Raw genomic sequence first — 17,595 nt, 5'->3', positions numbered from 1 at the left:
ACACTAAACATCCTCTGCTCGGTGGGTTTCTTTAGCTTTGGTCGATTCCTGATGATGGCCATGGCGAGGTTCGTGGCGAAAACTCTTCCCCTTGCCTCCCGATGCGCCAGTCGTCGTCCGCGGCCTCTCGCCGGCGCTTCCTCATGGCGCCGGACGGCGCGGCCTCCGAGCCCTCCCCCCACTCCTTCTCCCCTTTCACATTCGGTTCCCCTCCCTGCCTTCTTCTCTAATGTTTCCGCCAGGGGATTTCGGTCCCTTTCCGACAGTTCGTGCTCTTTGGTGCCGGCCTTTACCCGGGGTTATAGGAACGTTAGGCGGAGGGGCCGGCTGCCGAAGAAGAAGCCGTTGGAACTCGACGTCAGGATTTGCATCGAAGAGGAATTACCCGATGATCCTCAGATTTTGGTAATGTTCGGGTTTCTTTATTCTTTTAGCTTTCAAGTTTATGCCGTGTTTAGGGGATAGTTTGCATCTTTTGCTGAAACGGATTGCAAGTTTGCCCTTATTTGTTAGTGACAGTGGAGAAGAAAGGGAGCGATATATAGACAATACGATTATAGGAGGGTGAATGCTACGACAATCTTTATAGCGTCTCTGACAACCCTGACCATAGTCCGTTGGCTGTTCTCGATAATCTTCATAGCGTCTCTGATAATCCTGGTCATAGACTGCTAATTGTTCTTAAAGAATTATTACCAAAGAATATTACCTTGTTTCCTTGGTATCAACAGGGTAGTTACATAAACCATGTCTGTGGTGAATGACGGTGATAAGTGCATAATAAGTCCCATCCATCGATCGACAAAGTTCAATTATAGAAAACATTTTCATAGATCTCCTAAGGTGTCACTCGCATGGCCATAGTTTTGGAGAAATTTAGGCACCTGCAATAAAAAAGGTCTATGATAGGTCCTTGGACAATCCAACCAGCTTAAAGGAGAACTTGTTTGCTTTCTAGTATCCTGGCAAAACAAATTCTCTTATATGTAGCTTCACGCAATTCACCATCCACCATGAAACTATAAAAGGACTTGTCCTTAAAGCATCTATTAATGCCGATATATAAATCATTTATTTGTTACAACAGTCAAAACATTTATATGTTGTTCCAGCGATTTGGTTTCAATTTTCAAGTTTTGACGGCAAGGAGCATCTAAGGGTCCCTCTTGTGGCTTCTTATAGACTGTTTGACATGTGAAATGAATTGTTATGACCATATGACAAAATCTATGTCTTTCTTTTCGTTTTCTACGATCATTGTTGTTGATAATGATATCAATGCTTTCAACTTTGGTTTTGTTGACCCGTGAATTTTGGGGCATGAAATATGGTAGTAGGTTACAGGGAACTTTGTATGCATGTACTTTTCATTTTGTCATTTTAATTTGCTTACATCAGAAAAGGATGCTGTGCATAACATCATTTCTAAGAGTTAATGCACAATCTTGACATTTTTATTAGATGATTTGGAGGGAACATAAGTAAAGAATCTTTAATGGATTTGTTAAATGTCAGGTCTACTTTTTCCATGGTCATCCATCTTCACAGTATCCTTTTTTCAATTGTGGATGACACCCCTGCAATGCTATCACAGAGTAAGATAATCAAGTGGAATATTTAAGTCTTTATCAATTTATATTGTCCTTGTTTAGTGTTTGTCATATATTCTGCAATTGGAGGAAAAACAATGATCGGCTAGACTATTTGATGATCATATCCTTTTAATGTGGATATTTTTATTTGTCTGTGAATTAAATTATATATATATATATATATTTGGTTTTTCCTGTGATGCAGTTCATGTCATTTTCCAGGTGGACTATGCACGTTCTATCTCATATGCTGATGAAAATCTATTTTCTGTATGCAGAGCATTGCAGAGACACTTCGGTCTGACATTCCTGTTGCACTGAAAGTTGCACTTGATGGTTTATTAACTTCGAAATATAATACAAGAGATACTTCTATAGATGATGTTAACAAGTATGAAAAAGTTGAGTTATCAGTATTGCTTTGTGATGATGGTTTTATCCAGAAATTAAATAAGCATTGGCGGGATGTGGACCAGACCACTGATGTTTTGTCCATGTCACAACATATCCCTGAACTAGGCCATCCCATTGTGAGACACCATCATATTTCTTGCTGTTTCTACTGGTTATGAATTTTTCTTGATTGTTTAACTGTGCTGTTTCAGCTTTTATTAGGTGACATAGTAATTTCTCTGGAAACAGCTTCCAGGCAAGCACAGGAAAGAGGCTATACACCTCTTGATGAAATTCGGGTCCTCATGGTTGGTTTGCTATTTTTTACTTCTTTCCATTCTGGGTTTTTATGCTTGTTATAGCTGATATTGCATGGTTTAACCACATGAATTTTTCTTTTTTGAAGAGTACTGTTCGAATCTTCAATTGCCTTTTTTCCCCCTTTTGACTTTTATGTTTTCTGTTCATGACCAAAAAGTATCTATATATCTTTGGCACATCTGTTTGGCCTCTCAGCACCATAGTCATAATTTGTGCATTACCATCTGAATTTGCATCTCTTGCATGCTCATATATTACAGATAAGTAATTTAACCTTCATCCGTTGTATCAACTACATTTTTTGGATAGGTTCATGGTTTGCTGCATCTTTTGGGCTTTGATCATGAGATCAGTCATGAAGCTGAAGCTGAAATGGAGAAGGAAGAAGAGCTAATTCTTAGGAATCTTGGATGGAAAGGAAAAGGTCTAATTAAGAGTACAAATAATTCCAGAACTGCTGAAAGTCATTCAACAAGCAGCCCAAATGGTATGTAGTTTATGTTCTATAATCTTGATTTTTACCAAATGAACATGCTCTAATTGCACTGTTGTGTTACACATCTGTGCAAGAAATTATGAAGTACCAATGCAAGTATAGATCTTTGCAGAACTTGTGAAAAATGTGAAAATGGAAGGCCATTCAGGATTATATGAAGCAAAATTGAGTTATATGTTCTGTGACGTGGATGGTATGAACATGGCTTTCAGCACATTTTTTGTCTTTTCCTGTTTTTTTTTCTTGCTTTTGTGCGTGTGCCTTCAGTTTTTGTAACAAGTTCCTATGACAAAAGATACACTTTTCAATGGTAAAAGTCAAATCAATACAAGAATGGCAGAGGCTATGAGAGAGGCACTCTCAAGGGGAGCAAAAGTAGTCATCGTTACTAGAATGGTTGGATTCTAACTCCATGTTTTATTTTTAGTTCTGGGGCCTTCATGTTAGAGACAAGTACTTGCTAGCAAGCTCTACACTGTTTAAAGCTTAATTTCAGTTCTACTGACGAGTACTTACCTGTGGAAAATTAACTGTTCAAACCATTGCTCTAAGTACTATTTTTTTGTTGTAAAGCCACTGATTCGATTATGACTTCTGAATTGCTTCATATATATCTTTTTATTAATTCTGAACAATTTGATTTGGTGAAAGCAAATGACTTAGAGGGTGAACCTTGGCACTATGTTTGAGGTCTTTGTGGTTTGTGTCTACTGTTCATGTCTTGGAAACAGCCTTAAAGCTGTTGTTAGCGCCATGGTCAAAGTGTTTGTAACTCAGATGTCAATCATTTGTGTCTTGAAAACAGCCTTTCTACTCTATTGATAAGGTTGCATACAACATCATTCCATGACCTTGCATACGACGATCCTCATTCTCGTTATTGCTGTCTGTTACTGTTTTATTGTTTTTAAGTGATTCTAATTGCATTGTTTGTGTGCTGTATACGAAGCAGACCCGGTCAGCAGTTATAAGAGCTTCAAGTTTGGCTAATTTGGCGGGGAAAGATGGTATTGTATCAGAAGCATCACCTGGCATTTTTCTACAGGTTTCTTGTCTTTTCTACTGTGAATCACATAATGATTTCAGACCTAGTGATTAGACTGTAACAGAACTATCATGTTTTGCCAATCTCCTGAACTTTTTTTCTGCCAAAGGTTTTATGAATCACATAATGATTTCAGACCTCTTGATTAGACTGAAATAGAACTATCATGTTTTGTCAATCCCCTGAACTTTTTTTTTGTCATATGATACCAGTTCAAATTTAATGCTCATGATGGTTTTTTAATTGGATTTAAAAGTGCTTTCCAAGACTTACCATAATAGTCTTACAAACATGTATTTAGATCTTCATTAGCTCTTAATTATGGTTTCAATTTCAAAAGATGTCATTAGAAATATGTATATCACTACTCTTTCTCATTGTGGTCATGTGGATAATAGTTCGCTTATACTATATTGTGAGATCTCCATTATCTCACATCGAAAGCTATGGGAAAATGGACTTGTACATATGAATTTGAGGGCTAGTACTTTTGGCTCATGCTAAAACCTGTCATTGCAAAAGGAGAAGGTTAGCAGTCCAGCAGCAAATAAGCCTAGTCAAGATAATTGTGATGTTACTAGGAAAATCAAATCAAATTGGAATTTCTATGTTAACATAAGATGGAGATTCAATGAGGGCAGCTAAACCCTGTCTGGTCTGGGATTTGGGGACTGGAGAAGGCCTACTGGCCCCTAGCAAGGGTGACCAACTGCTAAAGCTGACCCCATCCCCGACCCTACTGAGGACTGACAAAGGAATTGGTTGGCCAGCCTTCACACTGAGCACAGCTTGCAGCAGGTTATGGAACGGGATGTTGATTCATTACAGTGTGCATTAATAGAAGAAAGCTCTACGAGATTGTAGAGATTAACTTGTAGCAGGTGTAGATGGCATTGGTAAGCTCTAAATATAGAGAGGATGTTTTTGTGACTTGAATCCTGGTCTCCTAGGTCACAGAGGAACAACCTTACCATTGTACCAAGCATGGTCTCCCACCCTCTCCATTGATCAAATATATAAGCTCCTAAATTTGTTTTGGTGAACATCTTTCTTTTAATGTCTTTGTAGATGTTATGCACACTTTTTACTCATCCATATTTACTAGGATCACATTTGTTTTAAGTCCCATCATGATATTCTGATTCTCTCTCTCCAAAAATTATTTAGCTACAATATTTGCCTTATAAAGTCAACCTGATGTGCTTCGCTTTCTTTTTTGTCATACTTGTCTTGAATTTCAGGGTTCTATTGTATATGGGAGACGAGGTCAAGAGATTTACAGAGCAAGTGTAGATAAGAATATTTGTAGAGAGGTAGCTATTTATTAATTTATATTCCAATTGTTTAAAAGGCACAAATATATGCTAATAGGTATTTGTGTCTTTTATTACTTTGTTGACTTGCATCTTCTTTAGTATGTGTTCCTTCACATGTTTCCATGTCAAAGTATATATCATTCAATAATATGAATAAGTGCCTCTCACCAATTTACATATCATACAAGGAAATTTATTTGAAGGAATATAGAATAAACCTGCTTGAACTTGACTACGTTCGCTTATGATGATTTTTTTTTATTTTTGTCATCTCACTCTTTGGTTCTTGGTCATTTATTCCATCGAAGCAGCTTAGAGTTTGACACTTGAATATTTTTATTGGTGGATACATTTTGCCTTACTGTAGGAAATTCATATTAGGCTTAGTTTTGTTTCATCTACTGTATGTTGATGCTTTTTAACTGCAGGCTTTTCTTTACTCTTTGGAACATGAGGTTCCTCTTGTAGCATTTTGTGAGGATCAGTGTTTCACACTATTTGAACATCCGTTGATTGATTTACTTCATACTGTGCATCATGAGCCAAAGGTACTGATACAATATGGTTGTTTGCTATGTTATGGTTGTAGATGATTGCTATTAGTTGCATAATAAACGAAATTTCTTGACAGGCAGAGATCATGCCTTCGGTTGAGCACCTTTTAGCAGTTTCTGATGTACAGGTATGCACCTGCTCCAACTTGTAGAGTTATAAGCAACCAATAAAAGATTCTAGACAAGCACACACTTATGGATACAGACAGATATTTTTGAGCACATAAGCTTCTGGATATGTTGTGTTATGCATGTGTATTTAGTAAAGTTACACTGCTCTCACCAATACTAAACCCTTCTTCCTTTTGATGCATTTATTGCTTCTGATTTCATAGCATACATGCATCAATTTTTGTAATGTAGTGATAATTGCATTAGTAGAAAGTATAGATGTATTATATTTATTAACATAACTGCTTGTGTTCATAATGATGTGATTGTTATACGAGTGAAGGATAGTTGGTAGTGTAATTATAAGGCCAATGAATTCTCAGTCACCGATGTACTTCACTAAAGTCTAATTCTGAGTTCTTTATGTGTTTGTACTTGTAATGCTTAAAAAAGAAATGTACCCCATGCGGGGTCTGGAGAGGGCCAATGAGAGGATCAATGTAAATATCTACTAAACATTTAATGTTTGTTGATGACATGGTCTTAAATTCTTAGTTGGGAGTAGAGTCGAGACAACCTAGACCAAAGTTATGGAAACAAATTTTAGAAGCTAAGGGCTATAATTATTTATGGTTTGACAGAATATAACACAGTTAAAAGAAGCATGTGTACAGTTTTAATCCATAAACAACAAAATTGAAATGTTATTATTTGGACTATTATCTAATGAGGATGTAAAACAGGAGAAGATCTGGCTGTAGAATTTTATGAAGTATTAAGTTTTTTTATAGTTTTGAGACTTGGACTATTAATTAACGAGGAGATTAATTCAAAAAGAAATTGTAATTTGATGGTTAAAATGGACATGCATCTGAATTATGTGCAATTATTGCATGTCTACTAGATTTTTTAAAAAGAAAACAATTATATCACTAGGTGTGTTCTATGGGTCAGAAACAGGAGCAGTTATGAAACCAAACTTTTGATGACATTGTAGCAAATACGAGTATTTTAAGATGAGAAGTGTTTGGATTGATAGAAAAGATTATCGTTCGTGATGGGAAGTTTAAAGTTGATTAGACATGTCAAAAGAAAATCTATAAATGCATAGTTGAGGAGCAAAATCAACTCAGATCAGAGGTGTCTAGATAGGTAAAAAAGTCCAAAGAAGACTGCTAAAAACACAAAAAAGAAAGGATATGATGGGCCTTCTGATCATCAAGTGACATTATCCAAAACATAATTTTAGCATGTGGATGAGGATTTGTGTAGCCAGTGCCAAACAACCAAGAAAATGGCATATATAATATAACATTTTTTCTGATTAATCAGTCTCATTAATCTAGATTGTATTTTGTAACTGAGAACTTTGAATTAGGTGATGGCTCCCAATGTTATGTACAGTAATACTTTCCCATGATTGACCAATGTTCTCTTGCCATCTAATTTGACGTTTCCATTTTTTCTCATTGTCAAAAACCAGTCAAAAAAGATTTCAAGTCTCCGTTATTTCATTCTTTTTTTGTCAGCTAGTCGCAATGTCATATTTTTTAGATTCTATGGTCCAATTGTTAACACAGAATTGCAATAGTAATTGACCTACAGTGCCTTAGCTTGCTCTTTATTTACCTTCAATCATCTGAGATAGAATCCAAGCAAGAAATTTAAAATGGTCATTCAGTGTAATGTCTTGTTTGAAATGTAGGTGCAAGTTTCTAAATGAGCAAATTTCGATTTAGGCACTTAGGGTTTTCTTAAGGCAATCATGACTAAGCTGTCATTGTTTAGGGTGAATCCAGGAAGCATATACCATGGGCAGGTTCACACTTCTGATCACTAAGGTAAAATATATGAATCTCATTTTGAATGTGCAGAAGTTGCTTTTTCTTGGAACTGCTGAAGTGATCTCTACGCTAAAGCCATATTGGTTGGAGGCAACACAAGGTATTGCAGATATCGTTCAGGCAACGCCAGATATGCTTGAAATTGTTCCATGCGGAGCTTCAAAAGGCAGTGGCATAAAGTTGCTCTTGGATCACCTTGGAATTGCTGCAGATGAGGTATGAAATGAGATACTAGTTTGAATATCCCTTTTAAAGATTATCGAATAAAAACTGCTTATTTGGCATCATTATCATTATTAAGGTTAGCGTCAATGTGTTACAAAGTGCCCATTTCACAAGCATTAGGGTATCGCTAATATCTATAAACGCTCTAATGAGCCATTCAATATCTGCTTGGGTTAAGCATGTCCAAACATCCTGAAATAGTGCAATATTTGGTTACTCATAGAATACTTTTATTATCTTTGCTGCATGTGTAAGTTATTGTAGCAAAAGCTGGAAAAGAGTTTAATGCTTCTGAGCGCCCTCGATACGGTTAAATAAATCATGCTGAATTTAGCTGTATATCTAAAAATTAATGTTGTCATCTTTCCCTCTGACATGATAAAGATCATCTTGTAACAGATTATGCCACACTTTGAAGGTGAAGGTGAGAGTGAATAAGTTGGAGACGTAGGCATCATCAGGCGTCGAACCAGGCAAATGTCTAAACTGCAGTTTTGATTATTAGAGAGTTGCACCAAGTACACTGTAGATGTTTTCGGCACAAATCCTAGCAAAAATGTTGGCATTCATGCTCTTCCATTTCCTTGGCGCACACCACTACAGTCCTACCGACTCAAAAGAGGAAATAATTTCTTTCATGGAACAAAGAGCAGAGGACAATCCTTTTGCTTTTTGAACACTACCTATGCAGTAGTTAGATGAGGTGAATCAAATTAAGACGCAACGCGGTTTCAGTGGCTAGAAAATGATTCGTATGGTAGGACTTAAAATGGTTGGGATATTAGTGCATCTTATTGGTATCACTCTCATTTAACTTAATGTTGTAAATTCTATCGAAGTTGGAAAAGGATTGTAGTACCCTTTGATGTCAGTACACTTCCATGTTGTCTTGTTATAGTAGAGCCAACTGCTCCTTGCTTTCCTCCCACTGACACAAGACATCATTGGCCCGGTGCACTTTCGCCGGAGGTAAATCTAGCGGCTTCCTGCTCCGCAAAGGACTACTTCTGTTCCTTCTCGCCGGTAAAGAGGGACATGAACCCCTGGAAGCCCTCCTTGATGTTGTTTTCTTATAGAGCCTCGGTGTTGCACCGAGTCCTCCGATGCCGTGGCATACCTTCATCTTCTTCCTGTTGGGGTTCTCTTCCTTTGCAAGATCCTCCATGCATCTAACATCTGATAGGGATCGAAATGACTGGGACTTCCCCTGATAGTACTTGGAGAGCCCTCTTCTGCAGGTTTCAACGATTTAACCTTCATCAACGGCCATGCAATATAAGGGGCAACAAAACAAAGAAAAATTTGCAGAAACCAAATTTCAAAAGGGAAATTTTGATGACAGAAGACAGAAGAGAATAGCTTAGTGTAAGGGAGAAGTCGGTGCTCACTTGATTGGGAGTTGGGCCATGAGCGACGACAAGTCGAAAAGAGATCCATTCGAATCTGGCTGCGATGCGGTCGACGACGAGCGAGGAGACGAGGAAGTTGCATCGTCTGTAAGCTCCGAAGAAGACCAGGAGAGCTTCGAATCACCAGACTCGCCATGGGACGACGAAGATTCACACAGATCACCTTCACCCATATCCGCTGATGTGCAACGCTTTGAGGTTAGATTGCAAGCATATATACCGCAAGGCAGGCATCGAGGGAGCGGTCCATGTTCTTTCTTATATCATCGCCTCGCCTCGCCTTCGCCTTTATGAGGAGGATTAGGATAACTTGTCTCCGCGGACGCTAACACGAAGGGGATTAGGAGGAGTTTGTGGATAGGATAAGGAGGAATATGGATAAAGACGACGTCGTCCTTTCATATCCATAATTCTATATTGCCACGTTCCATGTTTCTCCCTATTCGATGACCTCCCGAACATGGTCACGATTTCTTAGACGCTCAAATGTCACGTCCAACGAGCTTTTGATGAGCCACCACGTTATCGAATTGCTAATTTGAGGAGTTCAATCCAAATGCACAGCCGCCGAGATAGGATCCGAGGTTAGGCAGCGTAGCGCCATGGTCGGTTCTAAGTCGTATCAAAGCTACTCATTAAAGATTTGGATAAGACCAAAATAATAATAATAATAAACTGGCAAAAGGCATTGACAGTTTAATAGCTATTATTTTTATGACAGTTTTAATTGCTGACTTAAGTTTTATATTTCTTCAGTACATGTTTTTGTTCTATTCCTTATAATACTTCTTGACTGACAATTATGATGTTTCGAATTTTATATATGAGTAGAGTGTCGTGTCAATTTGACTTATTTATAATATTTTTAATTAGACTCGATATGTTTACGACGTTATAAGCCTATTTAAAATTAAATTTTATTGATAGATCGAATCGATTCGTATCGATCCATCGAGTGTTACGAGATACTACTCGAGTTGTATTACGAAAGAATATTTTAGGAATTATGATAAATAAAAAAAGGTCTTTGGAAAATATAAAACTTCTATTTGTCTTTGACAATTACAACTCATTTATTATATTTTCCGTCTCTCTCTCTCTCTCTCTCTTTTCAAACCATATGTCATTGAATTGGGCCATAAAATAAACGAGCAGAGAGTAGGATGGGGAGAAGACATGAGATAAAATAGAACGGTTGACCATTCCAAATGGGAGCTTTCTTCTTTGTTTGGATGGCAACTCCACCGCATGTAGGCAGCCGAACCTTATCCTCTTTTTCGGGCATTCATGGCTTCACGTTTGTGAGTTTGCCATCAAAATCATAGCTCTGATTCTTTCTTATTAGGAGCAAAACAATTCTCATACTGTTCAACTTTGTCGAGAATAATATGACCATAATCAATTGGAAAAAGAATAATTCATGGATTACTGAATGACAAGCTTGCAAAGTTATCTACTTCTCATCTCGTTGTCATTTGTTTAATGTTTATCAATCCTTTTCTTGTTAAACAAGAAAAAAAAAAGTGTGATAAGTGTTATGATCGATAAGGATCTATGGATTACTAATATAATTTTTCATACTAAAAAATTAAGTATGAAAATACTTTTATATCGTAGTCAGATGAGAATATAAAATTACGAGGTTTTCGTTAGTATGTCCAGAGAAAATGAGAGAAAAAATGATAAATTTTTTTATAATTTATACGATGATCGATCGATACAAAAGAATTTGTACTTAGGTTAAAGTTAGCTCAAGCTAACCGATAACTTGATCTTCTACGACGAGGAATTTAATTCTTTCTTCGTAGCGCATATTGTTCGTTATTGAATCTCATGATTTTTCTTTTACTTTCGAAACCTCCTCTTCTAAAAGAATAATGTTATAACGTATAATCGTGAAAATTTTGAGAGAGAACGGATGACATTCCACCAAGTTGGAAGACATATAATCCATATGAATTATATCTCATCTAATCTATCTTATTTTGTAATATTATTGATTTGGTTATCATATGAATTATATCTCATGACATTTATGTTTTACCTAATCTATCTTGTGTTCTAATCTTTGTAGGATTCCTCATGATGTTTAATGTTGATTGGACTACGGATTAAAGGGTAAATATTCCTGGAAAAATGTACAGATTAAGGAATAAATAGATATTATGTTAATATAAACATATGATAGATTTCAAAGCTTTGGAAAAATCAACCACATAATATAATGGGCCGAGCTGGAGAAACAGGCGGTCTGGTTGGCCCGCATTGAAGCCCAAATATGATCCGATCCGGTTCGATTGAATCGGAATTCTTTTCGGCCGAAGAGAACCGCGGGCCCCGCCGCGTGATCAAAAGCGTCGGGTACTGGCCGATCGGATGATCCGACGGTCGCCATCGATTTGCTACGTCACTTCCTAAGAGGCATCCTATCTTCCTGTGCCAACGGCAAGCTTCCGTAGCGTCATCGAAAGCTTCAACCGTCCGATCGAATGATCCGACGGTCGTCATTAATTTGCCACGTCGATTTCCGGAATCCTCTGCTTTCTTCCGTCCTCAAAGAGGTTTCCAGGAAACCAACGGAGAGAGAAGAAGCTCCGCGTTGCTTTCTTCGTTACTCGATCGTCGTCTCGCCCTGAGAGAGCAAGAGAGATCACGTTGCGATCCCGAGGATGTCTTCTCCGGCTGAGTAAGTTTGAAATCATCGCGATGTAGTCTTCGTCAAACCCTAACTTCGTTTTTCCTTTAATTACTAGGGTTGATCTTGTTGTGCAGTTTACATGATCCTGTTTGGTGTTGGTTTTGGTTTATAGATTCAAGATAATCTTCGTGATAGATTAGGATTTGGACCCTGTTTTCGTACTGGATGTTTTTTCTTGCTGCATTTCCCAAGAAATTAGTGGGATTTGTAATTGAGCTGCTGCTGCTTCTTTATGGTTGTGAATTACGTGGTTTTTTTTGTGTATGTGATCTGAAACATTACCAAGAGGAATTAATCCGATCACAAGTTGTTATGTTGAAACGGAGGGCTCCATTTTTAAGTGAAGTCAAAGGCTAAATCGATTTTTTTTTTAGGTTTGGACGAGTGAAGGACTGCGCCTGTCTTGTTTGCTGACACTGATTTGAAAAAGGATATTAATTGTATACTTAGGAGGAGAAACCAGGATGTTGGCCTTTCGTGTGTGCGCAAGCGCATGCGTGTGTGTTTTTGGGTGGTGAGGAGCTGAAGCATATGTATTATTGATAAGGTCATAAGTTGGTTATAAACATTTCTTTTAAGGAGCTTTGATAGGGACCTTGGATCTTCTATCAGAAAACAAAGACCTTCAATCTTTTATTGAGCATGAAAACTCTTCTGTGACGGAAATGAATTGGTGTATGTTAGATGAATATGTTACTAAAATTGAACAAAACTTGGTTATAACCTTTCATAGCAGCTATTTGTTTCTGATAGTGTTGCATAATCACTTCCATTATTGTTGCTATTAAAAGTATTTTTCGATGCAAGTAGGTTGGCACCGAGTTATTTACTACTGAAAAAGTCCACTTCACATATGAACTGTTATTTTAATCACTGTGGGTAATGATAATTCCATTTACGTGAATTTGTTGGAAAGAAGTATGCCCCCGAGTTGACTGTCTTTCCCTTGGTCTTGTAAACTAGTTGGTGTTTTCTTGTCAACAAATTATCCAATATGTTCGTTTAATTTATTTCCAACTCAGTTTTTCCTCTTTTTTTTGCCTCATTATGCATTATGAGAACTTGGTGTATATGGATTTTTGGAATATATTGGATCTACTCTATAACTTCGATGATAACCTTCTAAGCTGTGAATTAAATTCACAGTAAAGTGGAGAACCATTGTCATAAATTACATGAGTAGTCTCTGTGCATTATCATATAAATTCTTGTTCCTATAAGGCCATAATGCATGCTTTTAAGTTTTTGTGACTTGGATTATGACAATATAATGTCAGAGAAATGTTGTATGGGCTGACATGCCATGGCATAATCTATGAACAGTGTACTCTCAGGTACCTGATGGTTATAGGCTGAGGAATACCCTAGTTTAATCTCACATGGATTACAAAGATTTTGGACAACATGTCTCTTGATGTGGATGCTGGGGTTTGATTATGGGTGGATTTAATATCTGTGGGAATTAATTTCTGATAGGAGATAAATATACAAATTGTATCAATTTTTCTATGGCCCGGTTGGGATGTCGCTGTTGTGGGAATCGTTGTTGTTTTACCTTGGTTCTTATATGATGGACAAATAGAAAATTTTAACCACTTAACTGGTTTAGGATTCAGTATTTAGTGGTCTGTCATGTATGTTCTGATGTGTAGGTGGCCAAATGTTCTTTGGGAATGATGTACATCCTTTTCTTTTTTATTATTGTTCTTTTCTCATCATCTTTCATCCTCAGGAATGAACTACTTCCTAAGCTGGGTTGATGTGCTTAGAAATGCACTTACTTTCCAAACTAGGCAACCACCTTATGTGCTACTGGAAGTCTCACCTAATCTATTTAGGTCGAAGTAGGAATCCTCCATGTTTGATGTAGCCAATCCATGGGACCATGAAGCCTTCCAAGTGGCTAGCCAAGCTAGATCCTCGGTCGATCCCATTGTTTTGATCAAAACAGTGAGGGGGCTCATGATATTAATGTATGTATCAAGGTATGTAATTTCGTACCGTACCGGAGTTTCGATGTTCGCTCGGTACGGTACAAAACTGTATACCGCTTGATATATATATATATATATATATATATATATATATATATATATATATATTTATATATATATATATATATTTATATATATATATTCTTATATATAAGGCGACGTCGTGAAAAAGGTGACACGACGTCGCTTTTTATAAATAAATAAATAAATAAATAAATAAATAAATAAATATATATATATATATATATATATATATATATATTTCGTTCTGTCCGGTAACGAGCGATCCGTGTACCGGTAAGCTGACGGACCGGTATATACCGCACGTACCGTAAGGTATTATTCGAAATTGCATACCTTGGTATATATATATATAGAGGGTAATAGCGATATCTTAATATATGTGAAGTTCGTCGGTCATCTACAAATGGTTGTTTCCTTTGGTTTTATCTTTTGTTTTGCCGTCTATATACGCATGACACTACATGAGCTTGTGATTTGAATTGCTTAATATGCGACCAAGTTATCTTTGATGATGTGCACCTTCTTTAGCATATCTAATACTATCTGTAGAGGGTGTGAGACTGCTTGCTAACCCCATTATTATAATTTATGCAAATTGATGACCACTGTATTCTCTTCTTTCTACCCTTTGTTTACAAATAAACTATTTTGACATTAGTTTGCTGCTAAACAACTATTAAGTTATCTCTTTATTTTCTTCCAGATTCTACAATTCTCTTCCACCAGTGAGCAAGGCCTATGGGACTCTGTGCTTTTTGACCACTGCAGCATTCCAGTTAAACTTGTTTGATCTTGGAACTATTCTGCTACTATATCAGCCAGTATTTACTCAATTTCAGGTATAATAGTCTCGTTGTTCCTTGAATTCAGCCAGAACTTTTTAGCTGTTCTTTGTCATCCTTTTATAACAATAACTAGAGTCTTGAGTATTCTGCTATGCAAATGATACTGGTAAGTCATTCTAATCAGGCTTTGCAAACCAAGACCAGATCAGGCACTCAACAGAATGTGTTGTACATTTTGCATCCTCTTTGTTATTGGTTTTGTTCTCTATGGTCAAATTATTTTAAAGATCTAGTTCACACTGTCTCACATTTTTTTTAGTTGTTGAATCATTCATAGTTTTGTTAATTTGCTTATTTTTGTTGATATGAAACTTACTGTTTTGTTGTTCACATGCAGCTGTCTGTCTGCACTAATCATGAATGATATTATTGAAACCTCAACATGTTTTTTTGTTAATTTTAATAAACAATGAGTTAAATATACTTATAAAACTAAGAAAATGTCTTGTCATTATCTATATGAAGATTTATCTTAAGTTCTACGTACCTTTCGCAAGCATTTTAATTTAAATATGTCAATCACGTTTTATGCCAACATACAGGCCTTCCTAACATGACGGTACCACATAATTTGATATTTTAGCTTGGTGTTTTTAACAGAAATTGAGAAAATATTGATTTATTTCTGTTGAAAAGTGTTTTATTTATTCTTATATATTTATAGTGTAACTTCTAATTGTTATCGATATGTAACCTTAGAATTAATCTCCATGACTAAATATTTTTATATTTCTGTAGTTTGTTGATTTATTCATTTCATGTAGCTTAAAGAACTTGACTTGCTTGTTTTGTTCGATTTACACTTCTAAAAGTTCTTAATCTTGCCTTTAGGTATGGAGGCTGTTTACCAATTTTTTCTTCCTTGGTAAATTTTCGATCAACTTTGGAATTCGCCTCTTGATGATGTATGTATTTCAGTATGATTGAAGTTTACTTGTCCTTCTGTAGTGTATCCTTGAAAACCTTGAGATGTATGACCTCATTAATAAAATTGTAGAGCGAGATATGGTGTGCAACTGGAAAAGGGCCCATTTGACAAACGGACAGCAGATTTTCTTTGGATGATGTTATTTGGAGCTTTTTTTTTATTGGTCAGTGTTCTCTAACTTTCAACTTCTTTCTTCACGTTTTCTTTTTTGTAGACAGATATCAAGTTTATTACCATGCAACATTTAGATATCAAGTTCGTTACTATGCAACATTTGTTGCAAGCTTGCCATTCTTTTTTCTTTAAGCTTACATATATACAGCAAGCAGTGACAGTTATTTCGTTTTCTTTATACTAGGTATTGTCTGCCATTCCTTTTTTTTGGTCTCCCTTTCTGGGGGCATCAATGGTCTTCATGCTGCTCTATCTTTGGAGCCGGGAGTTCCCAACCACACAGATAAACATATATGGACTTGTCACGTTGAAGGTATCATAGGCTCTTCTACATTGTATTCTTTCATTGTACCTCAACATTTGAGCAACTGGGTCCATTTTAATGCAGCGACATCTCAATATTTTTCAACCTGCAGGCATTTTATCTACCATGGGCAATGCTTATGTTGGACACTATATTTGGCTCACCCATTATGCCTAGCCTTCTGGGAATTGTTGCTGGTCATTTATATTACTTCTTGACAGTATTACATCCTCTTGCTACTGGAAGGAACTTACTGAGAACTCCAATATGGGTGTATCCTTTTTGGTTAATTCATTTTACAAAAGTTATCATTCCTACTAAACCTGGCCATCTCCTTTAGTTTACATTTTTATAATTACTTTGATAGTAATATTGTCATGATTATTGGTGGACTTTTCAGTATTTGGTTAGTTTTAACTAGTAAAAGCGTCGGGTTGCTGATAATCACAGTTGTATTGAAATAACATTCTCAGCATTTCACAACCCATTCCTCCTTGTATTTTGGCAATTTACTGTGAATTTACTTCAGTTTGATCCTTGACAATTTGTTTTACAGACATAAATTGGTTGCTCTTCTGGGTTGGGGAGTGCAATCAAACTCCGGTTTACGGCCTAACAGTGCCAACACTGCTACTGGTAGTGTAGCTTTCAGAGGGAGGAGCTATAGGCTGGACAGATGAACCACGTTGTAATTTATTCTTATTTGCAGCAAATTTGATGGAACTTGTTGTTATGAAAGCTTTTGAAGATTCGAATACAAATTTGGGTGTTTTGACATGATTCTTCTATTATTCCATATGTTGGCAATTGAACATGTACATTTTTGGGTATCTTTAGAGTTTAGACAACAGATGCAGGTCAGATAGCAAAAAGTTGTAAGAGGTTGGAAGAATAAAAAAATTATGCTCCTCACTTGAACACATTACTTGTAGCCTGAAAATGTATTACGACTCTGATAATGTTTCTTAGATATCATGTTGATTGAATGACTCTTCACTCTTTTGTTCATATAATAGAGTACTCTACTTCTTTATGAGATTTATCCTCATAAATTTGTTCTAGTGTTGATCGCTAAATGTTTGCTTTGAAGTGTATTTGTAGATCTCATAACAGGAAAGTTGAAGGGTGAGATCGACACTGTATCTTAGCAGACAGTAGCATCGTAATGGGAATTGCTGGTTTGGTAGGGAGATTTCATCTTTTACAGGGATGCTGGGAATGCTAGCTAATCCAGGCCTCACATGGGAGAGACTGTTAAAAATCCCGGAATGCTAGCTACTCTTGACCCCTCTAATCATGAGTCGATTATTATCGAAAATTAA

At 36.6% G+C, this 17,595-nt stretch overlaps 2 protein-coding genes across 5 annotated transcripts; both read left to right on the top strand.

Moving 5' to 3' along the window:
• The first annotated feature begins 24 nt into the window (after positions 1-24).
• Positions 25-8,735, top strand: LOC103987847 (endoribonuclease YBEY, chloroplastic). Of its 4 annotated transcripts, XM_018828256.2 has the most exons (13): positions 268-405; positions 1,516-1,595; positions 1,871-2,122; positions 2,198-2,293; positions 2,616-2,793; positions 2,915-2,995; positions 3,098-3,198; positions 3,755-3,847; positions 5,089-5,160; positions 5,592-5,711; positions 5,795-5,845; positions 7,703-7,888; positions 8,297-8,735. In XM_018828256.2, the coding sequence occupies exons 2-13, from the start codon at positions 1,569-1,571 to the stop codon at positions 8,333-8,335; spliced, it is 1,296 nt and encodes a 431-aa protein (XP_018683801.2). In that variant the 5' UTR covers positions 268-405; positions 1,516-1,568; the 3' UTR covers positions 8,336-8,735. The 4 variants fall into 4 exon arrangements, with proteins under 4 accessions (XP_009404551.2, XP_065009149.1, XP_018683800.2 ...); XM_009406276.3 differs by lacking the exon at positions 1,516-1,595 and having other exon boundaries at positions 25-405; XM_065153077.1 differs by lacking the exons at positions 1,516-1,595; positions 8,297-8,735 and adding an exon at positions 7,617-7,669 and having other exon boundaries at positions 25-405; positions 7,773-7,879.
• Positions 8,736-11,836: 3,101 nt separating this feature from the next.
• On the top strand, positions 11,837-17,050 carry LOC135641803 (derlin-1-like). The gene is made up of 7 exons (XM_065157535.1): positions 11,837-11,992; positions 14,726-14,861; positions 15,699-15,772; positions 15,865-15,958; positions 16,154-16,282; positions 16,386-16,546; positions 16,830-17,050. The coding sequence occupies exons 1-7, from the start codon at positions 11,976-11,978 to the stop codon at positions 16,951-16,953; spliced, it is 735 nt and encodes a 244-aa protein (XP_065013607.1). The 5' UTR covers positions 11,837-11,975; the 3' UTR covers positions 16,954-17,050.
• Positions 17,051-17,595: the final 545 nt, after the last annotated feature.

Source organism: Musa acuminata, chromosome BXJ3-6 (genome assembly GCF_036884655.1).
Source record: "Musa acuminata AAA Group cultivar baxijiao chromosome BXJ3-6, Cavendish_Baxijiao_AAA, whole genome shotgun sequence".
In the NCBI taxonomy this organism is placed as follows: Eukaryota; Viridiplantae; Streptophyta; class Magnoliopsida; order Zingiberales; family Musaceae; genus Musa; species Musa acuminata.
The sequence above is the reverse complement of the archived record's forward strand: the minus strand, read 5'-3'. Positions and strand labels throughout refer to the sequence as shown.

Excerpts from the sequence above, each read along its gene's own strand:
- LOC135641803 (XM_065157535.1), top strand. Across the intron at positions 14,862-15,698 it reads CAGTATTTACTCAATTTCAG|GTATGGAGGCTGTTTACCAA; the intron begins GTATAATAGTCT and ends TCTTGCCTTTAG. Across the intron at positions 16,283-16,385 it reads ATGGACTTGTCACGTTGAAG|GCATTTTATCTACCATGGGC; the intron begins GTATCATAGGCT and ends TTCAACCTGCAG.
- LOC103987847 (XM_009406276.3), top strand. The coding sequence starts at position 52 with ATGATGGCCATGGCGAGGTTCGTGGCGAAAACTCTTCCCCTTGCCTCC. Across the intron at positions 3,199-3,754 it reads TAGTCATCGTTACTAGAATG|ACCCGGTCAGCAGTTATAAG; the intron begins GTTGGATTCTAA and ends TATACGAAGCAG. Across the intron at positions 5,712-5,794 it reads CTGTGCATCATGAGCCAAAG|GCAGAGATCATGCCTTCGGT; the intron begins GTACTGATACAA and ends ATTTCTTGACAG.